The sequence below is a fragment of the Borostomias antarcticus genome, assembly GCF_949987555.1.
Source record: "Borostomias antarcticus genome assembly, chromosome: 24".
In the NCBI taxonomy this organism is placed as follows: domain Eukaryota; kingdom Metazoa; phylum Chordata; class Actinopteri; order Stomiiformes; family Stomiidae; genus Borostomias; species Borostomias antarcticus.
In genome coordinates, this window is record NC_140257.1 from 14,089,131 (window position 1) to 14,103,139 (window position 14,009).

The 14,009-nt window shown below is 45.8% G+C and overlaps 1 protein-coding gene across 1 annotated transcript in view; it reads left to right on the forward strand.

Annotated features, from left to right (window-relative positions):
• col15a1b (collagen, type XV, alpha 1b) overlaps nt 1-12,859 on the forward strand; it is a gene marked incomplete at both ends in the record, with an annotated part of 34,393 nt that extends 21,534 nt beyond the window's left edge. The window contains 14 exons of the mRNA XM_084458295.1: nt 1-82; nt 711-746; nt 856-909; nt 1,554-1,610; nt 1,793-1,852; nt 5,637-5,735; nt 5,972-6,116; nt 6,249-6,313; nt 6,877-7,008; nt 7,434-7,541; nt 9,796-9,870; nt 10,068-10,265; nt 12,079-12,194; nt 12,643-12,859. The exon at nt 1-82 is cut by the window's left edge and continues 8 nt beyond it. Coding sequence (XP_084314421.1) covers nt 1-82; nt 711-746; nt 856-909; nt 1,554-1,610; nt 1,793-1,852; nt 5,637-5,735; nt 5,972-6,116; nt 6,249-6,313; nt 6,877-7,008; nt 7,434-7,541; nt 9,796-9,870; nt 10,068-10,265; nt 12,079-12,194; nt 12,643-12,859 — 1,444 coding nt within the window. The remainder of the gene's footprint in view (nt 83-710; nt 747-855; nt 910-1,553; nt 1,611-1,792; nt 1,853-5,636; nt 5,736-5,971; nt 6,117-6,248; nt 6,314-6,876; nt 7,009-7,433; nt 7,542-9,795; nt 9,871-10,067; nt 10,266-12,078; nt 12,195-12,642) is intronic.
• Nucleotides 12,860-14,009: the final 1,150 nt, after the last annotated feature.

Below are 14,009 nucleotides of genomic sequence, written 5' to 3' on the forward strand. Positions count from 1 at the left end.
GGGCGAGCCTGGGGTCACCATCGCTGCAGACGGCTCTCTGATGACCGGCCTCCGTGGCCCGCAGGGTCCTAAAGGGATCAGGGTGAGCGGCACTACTCTCAGATGACACTCAGGCTGCCTCTCAGGCTGCCTCTCAGCCACCAGTCTAACTGTACGTCTCACAGACACGTCTCACCAGTTCCCACCGCAGTCTACGGTAGACCCAACGCCCCTGAGGTCGGGGAGATCTTTTTATCGACAAGTAGGCTCGGCAATACGTAATGAATTCCATTGGGTTCTGGACCAGGAGCCTGACTCATTCATAGCAGATGGCGGAACATGCATAATATTATAAACCTGGATAAACGACCACGTGTAACTCAGTTGTTCTTACAGTAGCTCCAAAGATAGTTGGCTACATCCCTCGGAGGTCAGGACGGTACTTAGCAGGGGTGGCTGTGGCTCAGGAGGTAGAGCGGGTCTCCCAATGATCGTAGGGTCGGCGGTTCGAATCCCGGCTCCTCCTGTCCACATGTCGAAATGTCCTCGGGCAAGACCCCCCGAACCTCCAAATAGCTCCTGATGAGCATGCTAGCACCTTGCACGGCATCTGCCGCCATTGGTGTGTGAATGTGTGTGAATGGTTGAATGAGAGGCTTTTGGATGAAAGCGCTATGCTGTATAAGCGCAGTCCGTTTACCAGTGTTGTGAACGGTTGTCATTGTCCTCAGGGTGGCCGAGGTTTCCCTGGACATCCTGGCATCGTGGTGAGTCACCGACGTCTTACCAAACCACATCCACCATAAAGATAAGAACTATTTATTGCACTACGTTGAAGTCCTGCCTACATGAATGAATTCCACTGTGTTTCCTCAGGGACCCGTCGGGCCGGCTGGGCCTAAAGGAGAAATTGGCTTCCCTGGTCGATCGGTCAGTAGTTTTAACATCATGTTTTCTTTGTACTTGCCTCTAGATAGAGGCAGTTTCTCAGACCTAGATTTATTGATATATATTTTCAAGCGTTGCAGTCGCTTCTATACTGTATGTGACGTGCGTGTCCGTCCTTGTGTTCGTGTGTGTGTCCGTTCGTAACCGATCATTAGAGATCCCTCATAATCCAGTGGTTTTATTTTTTTAAACCACATTTTCAGTAGAAGTAGAGCACCTGTAGAATCTCCACTGCATGTGCTCTTAGTTTAATTCCAGTGAATCGTGATAAAGCTTAATTTATACTCATCGTCAAGTATTGTAATACAAATGTATGTCAACAGAAAAAAAATGTCGACCGACATTTAGCATTTATACTTCAGAAAAGTATCTGATCACCTCCATGGTAACTTGCAGACGCGTGGCTGATTGATCCATGGCAACGAACGTGCCTTCTATCTAGATATCCAATCACAGCTGTGCGACAAAAGTGATGGCGTCTGTGACATTAGAAAGTTCGGTGGGTGCAAGACACCCCTGTCCGACACAAAAAGTGTTGACAGTGACGTCATTTCTGTCTGTCGACACTTTTGAAAGTACGACGAAGTATAAATTGGCCTTAATCCTGACCATTTTTCTCATCTTAGGGGCGGCCTGGCATGGAAGGGAAGAAGGGTGATAAGGGCGATGCCATTGGCCAACAGGTACGAGTGCTTTATCACACTATCATTACTGAAATATATACAGCTAACATCAGGTATGATATATTATTGACTTATATATTATAAGTCATAATAAGATATTATTGGCTGTGTGGTGTGTGTGTGTGTGTGTGTGTGTGTGTATGTGTGTGTGTGTGTGTGTGTGTGTGTGTGTGTTCTGTCAGGGCCTACCTGGCCCCCCTGGGCCCCCAGGACTCCCTGGACAAATACTAGGACTCAATGGAGTAAGTATTCCCCCAAAACACTAGGACCCCCGGCCATACTATATCTAATCACAAATGAATCATTATTATGATGTACTGTTGTTCTTTGATCAGACCTGGATAGAAATACTATATCGAACCATTTAAATTACTTATCTGTGCTTAATTGGTCTTGTCTGGCACAGTGGAACCAATAGGAGGCTGTTTCAAAAATGTAAATCCCACCCATCTGACAATCCAGGCAGACTCAACCAAATGCTTAAGTATTTGAAATGTATTTGAACTCAGGGCTGATTTGGACCTTAGCTGAACTGGCTTTTCAAAGGATAATCCTAATATGGTCTCAGATGATGTCATTCTCATGAGCAGTCTGATGTCATTTCCTCTGAATCTTAAAGACAGTGTTTCCGGTCCGTCCCAGACCGCACTGCAAAAATACCGTAAGTTGTGTGTGTTCCGGGATCTCTTGGTGTGCCGCATGATGTCAGTGTTTTGGGCCCTCCCCTTTAATGAACAAGCCCCTCCCCCTGCTTCAGTCTGCAGCCGTGTCCTGTCTGGGTTTGTTCCGGAACTCTCTGATCAGACCTGCGTACATGATCAGATCTATATATCATGTGGAAGTGGTCCCTAACCTGATTGACGCCTCTTCCAGAGCTGTGGAGATCTGGTTATATATGTAGGCCTGAGCAGAGGTTGTGGACCCTGAACCTCCTGCTGGTGTCTCCCTGGTTGGAATCATATAAGGGTGCCTTCAGAGATCCCCCCCTCCGACCCCTAACTCATGAACCCTGGACCTCGAACCCTAGGTCATGGCGGAGGCTGGTGCTCTAGTCAGCATGTTGCATGAGGTGTTGACTTGTGTTGGTTGCTGCTCTCAGCTTGTCAGGTTGAGCAGACTAAGACTAATGAGAACTAGCTATAGATGTACTGTAGGTGACCGGGACTAACTACTACCAGCTCAGCTTGACCCTTGACCTGTCCACCCTTGACCTGTCCGGCTACTCATACCAGTCCAGTTGACCCTGACGGCAGGAACGATGCAGTAATTGTTCTCTCCTCAATCGCCCCAGTACCTGTGCTCTCTTGTTTTTAACTGGCGTTCATTTTCAAAGCTGGTGGGGAATGTCTTTCCTAACAACTCGGCCTATAATCTCTCCTACGGTGTGTTTCATTGTCAGTGCATTTCCAGAGGGATTTTTTTTCTTGGTGATTTGGGGCTGATAACTGTTTGCTTTCGGCTATGTTGCTCCTTAATTTGTTCTTAAACAACATTACTATGAACACCGCTAAACAAAATTGCTCTATCTTGTCTTATAGGGGAAGGATTTGCCAAATGGTAAGTCTTGCAGAATATCCGTACATACAAAAAGCACAATCTCATTTATGACCAAGAATGTGATGCACTTGCCATGAATCATTGTGTGTATCCAGCAGTCTTGTGTAGTAGTACTGTGTTGTGTTAGTAGTCAGTCTTGTAGTAGTGCTGTGTTGTGCTAGTAGTCAGTCTTGTAGTAGTGCTGTGTTGTGCTAGTAGTCAGTCTTGTAGTAGTGCTGTGTTGTGCTAGTAGTCAGTCTTGTAGTAGTGCTGTGTTGTGCTAGTAGTCAGTCTTGTAGTAGTGCTGCGTTGTGCTAGTAGTCAGTAGTAGTGCTGTGTTGTGCTAGTAGTCAGTCTTGTAGTAGTGCTGTGTTGTGCTAGTAGTCAGTAGTAGTGCTGTGTTGTGCTAGTAGTCAGTCTTGTAGTAGTGCTGTGTTGTGCTAGTAGTCAGTCTTGTAGTAGTGCTGTGTTGTGCTTAGGGCTGTATATCATCTTGGATTTCACGATACGATACGCATCACGATACACAGGTCACGATTCGATACGTATCACGATACAGAGGTCACGATACAATACGATACGATACGATACGTATTGCGATACACACATCATTTACTGAAAGATTTTAAGTGTTCAAGACTGAAAACTGAATGGCTCAAATGCACTATATAGATAACTCAAACTCAATGACTGGACAGAGAGCTAGCTAATAAATATTTTACATTTGATATCCATGCTTTTTAAACTGTCAACATTGTAGTATTTATGGTTTTTAAAAATTATTTATATGTATGCTTTTTTAACTTAATATTGTAGAATATGCTTTTTAAACTGGATTTAAATTTTTAAATAAAAAAAAATTAATTTTTTTTTTTACAGCGCCCGGCTGTATCGATACTCCGGGCTGAAAGATCGATACAGTATCGCGAGACTACGTACCGCGATGCATCGTTGTATCGATACAATCCTACAGCCCTAGTTGTGCTAGTAGTCAGTCTTGTAGTAATGGTGTGTTGTGCTAGTAGTCAGTCTTGTAGTAGTGCTGTGTTGTGCTAGTAGTCAGTCTTGTAGTAGTGCTGTGTTGTGCTAGTAGTCAGTCTTGTAGTAGTCCTGTGTTGTGCTAGTAGTCAGTCTTGTAGTAGTGCTGTGTTGTGCTAGTAGTCAGTAGTAGTGCTGTGTTGTGCTAGTAGTCAGTCTTGTAGTAGTGCTGTGTTGTGCTAGTAGTCAGTCTTGTAGTAGTGCTGTGTTGTCCTAGTAGTCAGTCTTGTAGTAGTGCTGTGTTGTGCTAGTAGTCAGTCTTGTGTAGTAGTACTGTGTTGTGCTAGTAGTCAGTCTTGTAGTAGTGCTGTGTTGTGCTAGTAGTCAGTCTTGTAGTAATGGTGTGTTGTGTTAGTAGTCAGTCTTGTAGTAGTCCTGTGTTGTGCTAGTAGTCAGTCTTGTAGTAGTGCTGTGTTGTGCTAGTAGTCAGTCTTGTGTAGTAGTGCTGTGTTGTGCTAGTAGTCAGTCTTGTAGTAGTGCTGTGTTGTGCTAGTAGTCAGTCTTGTAGTAGTGCTGTGTTGTGCTAGTAGTCAGTCTTGTAGTAGTGCTGTGTTGTGCTAGTAGTCAGTAGTAGTGCTGTGTTGTGCTAGTAGTCAGTCTTGTGTAGTAGTGCTGTGTTGTGCTAGTAGTCAGTCTTGTAGTAGTGCTGTGTTGTGCTAGTAGTCAGTCTTGTAGTAGTGCTGTGTTGTGCTAGTAGTCAGTCTTGTAGTAGTGCTGTGTTGTGCTAGTAGTCAGTCTTGTAGTAGTGCTGTGTTGTGCTAGTAGTCAGTCTTGTAGTAGTGCTGTGTTGTGCTAGTAGTCAGTCTTGTAGTAGTGCTGTGTTGTGCTAGTAGTCAGTCTTGTAGTAGTGCTGTGTTGTCCTAGTAGTCAGTATTTTGGGTGTGACTGTTGTGTGTGTCCAGGGGGCAGGAGAGGAGGGACGGGTGCCAAAGGAGACAAGGGAGAGATGGGTTTACCTGGTCAACCTGGAACACCAGGTAGGAGACAGACAGACACCCCCCCCCCCCCCACACACACACACACACACACACACACACACACACACACTGACAGGGATGCACGTCTAATCTTAATGTCACATAGCCGGACTTGGCTTTTCAATGAAGTTCCACTTCACGCTAGCTACAGTATCACCAGAGTGATCATCCTCTGGTGTGTGGTTAGAGTACAGTACGCTGCTCTGTCTGCTACAGTAGAGATGTGTGCTCTCTCTTCCCAGAACCCGCTCTGCCAGACAGTTTTGATGGTTTGGTGGTGAGTTCTCTCTTCTCTCCTTCCAGTCCAGATTCAGCGCTGCTATTGGAACTTAATTCATCATTTGCATTTTGTATCTACTTTCATAATACAGTGATTATGTACCAAGGAGGTATATTATGTGTATGTGCACTTTGCATAACCCCCCCCCCCCCCTGCATCGTGTTCATGATGTTGTTGTTGTTGTTTGGCCCTCAGGGGGCTAAAGGAGATGGGGGCTTGAATGGAGAGAAAGGAGAGAAGGGAGATGTGGGATCACCCGGTCCTCCAGGCCTCCCTGGGAGATCAGGACTGGTGGTGAGTCATCATAATCAATGCATCAATCAACCAATCAATCAACCAATTAATCAATCAACCATCAATCAATCAACCAACCAACCAACCAATCAACGAATCAATCAATCAATCAATCAATCAACCAATCAATCAATCAATCAATCAATCAATCAATCAATGTCTGTATGTGTGTGTGTGTGTGTGTGTGTGTGTGTGTGTGTGTACACGTGTGTGCGCATGTGTGCGCGCACATGTAGGGTCCAAAGGGAGAGTCTATCCTGGGTTCTCCAGGTGAACCAGGATCTCCAGGCCATCCGGGGGCCCCTGGGTTCGGTCGGCCTGGCCCTCGCGGTCCCCCCGGCCCCTCTGGGCCCCCGGGGCCACCCCCTCTCTACGGAGCAGGTAAACACATGCCCTGTGTCTGAGAGAGAGTGTAAACGTTAGTTGTGTGAATTTGTGTGCGTGTGTGTGTGTGTGTGGTCGGTCAGTGGGACAACAGTAACCTTACCCTGGTGTCGCTGTTGTGTTACCCAGCAGTGAGCATCCCTGGCCCCCCTGGGCCACCTGGCCTGCCTGGCTCCCACGGATACTCCAACCCAGTAAGAATACACGCACACACACACACACACTCTCACATCCCCTCTCTCTCTCTCTCTCTCTCTCTCTCTCTCTCTCCCTGTCTGTCACACACACACACACACTCCCACTTAGGGATGCACCGATATATAAAAATGTTGGCCGATACAACAACACACACAAGAGCAGCTAAACAGAAATAATTATCAGCTGTTCACATGGGCCCCGTTTTGCACATCGGACCGATACCGAAATATAAAAAAATGACTAACCTCGGCCAATACTAATATGATTGCCGATATATCATGCATCCCTACTCCCCCCCCTCCCTCTATCTCTTTCTCTCTCTCACACACACACACACACACACACACACACACTTCCAACACGCTCCCCCCCCCTCTCTCTTTCTCTCTCTCACACACACACACACACACACACACACACTTCTAACACACTTCCAACACGCTCTCCACCCCCCTCTCTCTTTCTCTCTCTCTCACACACACACACACACACACACACACACACACACACACACACTTCTAACACACTTCCAACACGCTCCTCACCCTCCACTCTTCAGGTGACCACCTATAGGACCACGCAGGCCCTGCTGAGGGAGAGCCACAGGGCAGCAGAGGGCACCATGGCCTACGTGTCGGACCGGGGAGGGGAACTCTACATCAGAGCCCTCCGAGGCTGGCGGCAGGTCCAGGTACACACCGCGGCACGTATTCAATTACGGACGGGGCATTCCAAGATGGCGGCCCATCCGTTACGATGAATGTTGTTCACTCGGCGCATACGATGAAAAAAAGCTTCTGCGACTCCTACTTTCTGAGGACACAGCACCAGCAGTAGTGGTCAAACAAACAAAAGTCGTTGTTGATACCCAGAAAGAAAATGTGCGGAGTCAGCTGTTTCTTTCCCCATGTATGTCTATGGGGGAAAGTATTTTGGGTGCCCATGGCGTCGCGTGACTTGCAGTACCGAGCTTGGCCTCTACGCCATGATCACCTCACAACCCAGCGCTGTCCCTGGGGCCTTGTCCTTGCTCTCTCTCTCTCTCTCTCTCACTCTCTCACTCTCTCTCTCTCTCTGGGTTGTGTGTGTGTGTGTGTGTATGCATCTGTGTGTCAGCTAGGAGAGCTGATACCGGTCCCCTCAGACCACCCCTCCACCTCCTCAGTGTCCCAAGCTCTCAGCAGACCAGGAGAACACGGCAGACCCGCCAGGATACACGGCCAGGTAACACACACACACGCACGCACACATGTACGCACACACACATACACACGCACGCACACACACACACACAAACAGACACACACACACTCACTCTCTCTCTCACTCTCTTTTTGCCACGGTGCTAGCTTGAGCCATGACAGATTCAAATTAGCTGACAGATTCAAATAAGAAATTACGTTTAGTGTCATGGACGCTTATCAGGCCACAGCAGACTCAGATTTCAGTATGGAGAGACAGAGTTCTTTCACTTACACTGTCCTTCTCGAGTCCTTATAGAGTTTGGAAACCATTTTAAACTTCCCAGAAGCGGCAGTTATGCAGGCTTACAAAATTAATTTAATTAAGTAGGCTAGCTGGCTACTGACAGCCAATGGCTTTTTGAAGTTGCAGAGTGCTGTGAGTTTGACTGAAGAAAAATACAAAATGTCTTAAAGTAGCTGATATTGTACTTAAGCATCAAGAGTAAAACTCTTAAGGTAATATATTTAGGCTATTTCAAGTAAAAATATCCAGCATAAGAACCCTAAATCCAAAAGGCAAGATTATTATTATTTACCAGAATATGACATAATTTTATAGTGAGGCTCATTTTCTCCATCTACACTGGAATGTTGGCCATATTTTTTAAAACATAACATACATTCAATCCGGTATGATGATGAATCCTAAACTCCAAGAAAATAAAGCATTTATTTTAAATTAAATTAAATATAAACATTTTGAGGAGGACACAGCAGGGCTGCGTTCAAATTCAGCTAACAGAGGCGAACGTTTGTCGCAAACTTGTTTTCTCCAAACGGTCACATTTGAACGGCTTTTAATGAACGTTCCAAATAGTTCGCATAAACGCAACAATGTTCCAAAATACCGTTAGGCTACAAGCCTGGGTCCATTGTGATCCTCGTTCCGTTACTGGTGAACTACCTCTCCAGACTGTTAGCTTCTGTTAGCAAACGTTTGCGGCGAACACAAAGCTAACGGAAAATAGTTCACTAACGTTCGCAAACGTTCTCTATGTTCGCTGAATTTGAACGCACCCCAGGTATAAAGTGGTGGAACGAAGTCAGACATGATTGCTGGAGCCATTCAGAGCTCTTGCAGAGTGGGCTGCTGGGTTGGTAAATGACTGACTGGACTCTCGGTTGATATTTATGAGTTTAGGAATCTTAGATATGCCCAAACTAACTGTTGAGGATTCATTGGATAAGCTCTGCTTGTTTATCTAATGTGCCACCTAGTGGGTAAAATGCACTGTGTAGGCAATAGCCAGTATATTACTTTATTAGAACAGCCACATGACGTGAACGTAGGTTACTCCTCGAGATACAGTAGCTTACCAGAGAGCCCAAATCGAATCCAGCGCGCCCCAGAATGCCCCTGGTCTCATTTACATAACTACCTAGACTGCACAACCAATCAGGTTTCACCACAGTCTCCGACCTTGCTTTCATGATTAATCTTTTAATGATTTGATTTTGTTGCGAGTAGGGATGGGACAGTTTGAAATTTTCATATCACGGTTATAGTGACCAAAATTATCACGGTTCACGGTTTTATCACGGTTAGGGATGGGTCTCGTTAATTTTGAGCGATACATATACCTATATATATACATATACCGATACATATATAGATAATATATCGATATCAATACTGATACCATTATTGAGACTGCTTAACGATTCGAGTCTTCATCGATCCCACTATCGATACCCTACTTTTTTACTATTTGATGGAAAGAGAAGACAACTATAAATTCTTAAAAGAACTGAATTGGTATTGTTAATTTGTGACACTACTGATGCACAGGGCCTAACGTGAAAAGATAAAAGATAAATTATACTGCATATAAATTAAACTTAAACTTGTAAAATTAAAGTTACAGTGCAGTGTATGAATAAATAATTATTTGATTAATAAAACAATTTGATTCATAAAAAAGCAGCGGCTAAAAGAAAAGCCCTTAGTGTTGAGCCTCTGGCTTCAGTCTTTAGCCTGTTTCCACTCCATGACCAGAATGTTCAGGACGTGAGAGCTAAGTGAATAACCTGGGCTCAGCGTACAATTGGCTGCACCGTGGGCTTCAATCGGAGATTAGCGCTTGTTCTCTCTCTCTCGCTCTCTCTCTCTCTCTCTCTCTCTCTCTCTCTCTCTCTCTCTCTCTCTCACACACACACACACACACACACACACACACAACTGGCCCTAGTTCAAATATGTGTGTACTGTATGTGTGTATGTGTGTTTTTCACAGGAACTTCAGGAGCAGGATAGGGGCTATCTGCCTAACTACAACCTGCTACCCCAGACTGTCCTCTCGACACCTGGGGTAAGAATCACATGTCCTCATTAAAACTGCTAATGCTGGCAGTCCTTCGACTACTGTTCAGTCACCAGTTGTCTCAATCTCTCTATGGCAACGTCCAACTCTCTGTCTCTCTGCTACTCTCCCCCACACCCCTCTCTCTCCCTTCTCTCTCATTCTCTTTCAACTTCCCACCCCATGTCCTCCCCCTCACTCTCTAGCTCCACCTGGTGGCGTTGAACACCCCGCTGCACGGTGACATGCGTGGCATCAGGGGAGCGGACTTCCAGTGCTACCAGCAGGCGAGGGCCGTGGGCCTCACCGCCACCTACAGGGCGTTCCTGTCATCGCACCTCCAGGACCTGGCCACCATCGTCAAGAGGGCAGACCGCGTCAGCATGCCCGTAGTCAACCTGAAGGTGACCCACGGCGCCACAGACACACACACAAACACACACACAGACTCATAAAACACACACACACACACCAGTGGCGCCCCCCAAGGGGTGGCCAGAGGTGGCACAGGCAAAATTAGAAAATAAACACTCAAAAGGGCATAGGCTATAGTAGCAACATTTTGTTTCAGGCATAGAAGTTAGAACCCTGTCTTTAGATGTGAGGGTCTTTTAAGTATTGTAGTGTATGTTAGGCATTCATTTAAATATTGTCTTATTCAGAATAAAGTCAATAGTCGGATTATTGCAGTTCATGTAAACGAAGTGTCCATGCTTACGTATCTATAAGGTGGACAGAATAGATGACAGAAATGATATAATATTGGCCTTTCTTGACGTCTTAAAAAAAAGAGGCCTAGTTTTCCTGGTAGGCCTGTTGTTGTTTTCTTACATTTAAAAGCAGCTCTGCTCAGAGCCCTTCTGTGCTCTGACACTGAGAGACCTCCCGTCAGGCGCGCTTCGAACGCTGCTCCCGTGGCTCCGCCTCCCTAACAATTCTACTGGTCCCCACAGGCCACCCCTGTTAAAATATTCTGGGGCGCCACTGACACACACACACACCTATTAGAACACACAAATGTTTTTTTTGTTTTTTTTGTCACACTAAATAGAGAGGTTCACAGTGTGTGTTCATTTTCTAACATTGCGCAACAAAAATGACACATGATCAAACTTATGATCAAATGACACTTATGATCAACTATATGAGATGTTTTAGGAGATGTTTTTGATTCTGCAAACGGGTCACCTTTAGAATGCATTAAGCATTGAGCATCTAGGTCACGTTCACAACCCATTAAGCTGAAATGTTATTTCTTTGTCAGAAAGGGACAGCAGCCGACATCCCCGCGCACACAGGGGATAGAAACCATGGAAACAGTGAATCTGTGCAAACAAACCAAAGTGATTTGAATGTGAATTAGGTTCAGGGATGTGTGGAGAAAATACTACATGGTTAGTCCCAGCTAGGATCAGGATTCTGTGGAAAAATACAGCGATGTGTGGAAAAATACAGAGTCCTAAAATATAGTCCTAGCTAATTGGTAACGTAATGAGAGGAACTGTGGTTAGATGGCGAAGCGGTGGATGCATACAGGAGCCTGTAGAAAAAACCTATAGAAATATGAACTTTGTATTCAAAGAGGCACCAACCTACCAGCTTCAGGCCTGGTCGCCGGCTCAGATCTGACAACCAGATGACCCTGAAGGTCCCAGGGTCAAAACTTGTCACAAAGGGAGACCGTGCATTCTCTGTGATGGCACCTGGGCTATGGAACAAGCTTCCTCTGAACATCAAGTCCGCCACCACCCTGGACTCTTTTAGAGCACAGCTTAAAACTCACCTCTTTGTCACAGACGATCTATAATTTATGTCCTTGTCTTGTGTCTTAAATGTAGTTTCATTTTGTGTCTCTGCAGTCCTTTGTTTTTGTTTGTCTCTTTTTGTACCCGGGCTGCGCCCCGGGCTGATGTAATAGTTGGTTGCGGGGCGCATTATAAATAAAAATAACATAACATAACATAACAGGCAACAGATGCTCAGATCGCTGTATTCAGTAAACTTCCAGATCCGTTGAACCCTGATTCTTTCATCACTTTTGATGTTTCAATAATTGACACGTGACTGTGTGCAGGTCATGTGACCCAGGACATGTGACCCACCAGGGTTAACATTCGACGAAACCTATGGGACAGTGTGATGACCTATAATATAATAAGGTATACCTGATCTTGGTTATGGTCTGAATTTAACCCACTGTCCCTGTCTGCTGCTTAGGGGGAGGTGCTCTACTCCAATTGGATGGCTATCTTCTCTGGGAACGGGGGCGTGTTCGACCCGGTCACGCCCATCTACTCCTTTGACGGGCGCAACGTCATGACAGACCGCGCCTGGTGAGTGGCCGTGCACCTGTGGGTGTGCCTGAGTAGATGTGTGTATGTGTGTGTATGATAGTACACACGGCTTGTCCTAAACATTTGCATGTATGTGTGTGTAAGTAAGTAAGTAAGTAAGTAAGTAAGTAAGTAAGTAAGTAAGTAAGTAAGTAAGTAAGTAAGTAAGTAAGTACATTTTATTTATATAACACTTCTCACAGAGAGGACTCACAAAGTGCTTCACACAGGTTAAAATGCATCCAAAGAATCAACAAAATTAACACAGGAAACAGGACAACATTCATAAAGCGTCTTTAGCTGCTTCTTAACGATGTCCACAGAGGCCGCAGCTCTCATGTCGTGTGTGTGTGTATGTGTGTGTGTGTGTGTGTGTGTGTGTGTGTGTGTGTGTGTGCGTGTGTGTGTGTGTGTGTGTGTCTGTGTGCGTGCGTGTGTGTGTGTCTAGGCCCCAGAAGCTGGTGTGGCATGGTTCCAGTACGGTGGGGATCCGCATGACGACCAACTACTGCGAGGCGTGGCGTGCCGGTGACATGGCGGTGACCGGACAGGCGTCCCTGCTCCAGACTGGCAGGCTGCTGGGACAGCACACACGCAGCTGCTCCAACCACTACATAGTGCTCTGCATAGAGAACGGATACATAGAACACCACAAGAGGAACTAACACACACACACACACACACACACAGGCACATACACAGACACACACGCACGCGTGACACACAGGCACACACACAGGCGCACACATACACACACACACACACAGAGCAAGCAGCTCTACATCCCAGATAGCAAGCGGATGTGTAATGATTCTGGGCCATGATATGGGCCGGAACTAAGCCACAAGGGCCAGATCTGGCCTGTATATGGCCCAGATCCGCTTGCTATCTGGGATGTGGGGTGGCGTCAAGCCTGCTCACACACTACAGTATTACAACAACGTCCCATTAACTTAGAGCAGCTACGTACGTGTTGAGGATACTAATAACCACCATGTTCATCTACCACTCTATTCACCCATGTCGTAACAGTTTGAGATTTACACCGTACAGCTGTACTGTAATATCCCACTCTCCATATCAACTCTAATAGCCAACACACTCACATACAGTCACCGTCATCACAGGCATCGCATTGCACTGGTCCCCATGCTCACTGTCTGTCCCTTGACGATAGGTGTAAATATATGTAAATTGCTTCCTGACATCGTCCTATCATAGCGTCGCTCAGTGTCCCACGTTGTTTCAACTAACCAATGGAAAGCCAAAGAAGCGGTCGTTAACTAGCAGCCAACTAATCCACTTTTTCTACTAGAGCTTTGATGTTTTCACATCGTTTTCCTGTCATTGTTCATTGTTCAATCAAGTTACCAGTTGTGACTGAATCAACCCACTTTTATTCACTTAGTTTCACCTAGTGGAGTAGTTTACGTTAACTCCTCTATACCCGTTTGTGGTTTACTTTATCAGATGTGACACCAATGTGATAGTCCTTAAAAGTCACAATATAGGTCACAGTGAGACCTAGCAGGTCTTTTTTTAATCTAGGAAATGGAATAGTGAAATGCCAGGATGTATCACTTACAGTAGCATTATAGAGGTGGTTCATGGAACTCATGTTCATGTGTCACATTTATCTGAGACGTGAGGACTTGACTTCTGATGTCTTAACATCCGGGACTAGGGATCCTGTCCCGACTCCCTCTAGTGTTGAAGTCAGTCAGTTAGATGAAGTCAGATCTAACTGATGATGAGTTGGGTCCTTTAGGGTTCTCTCAGTGCAACTCTCCTTGCTCAGCGAAACCTCTGCGCTGG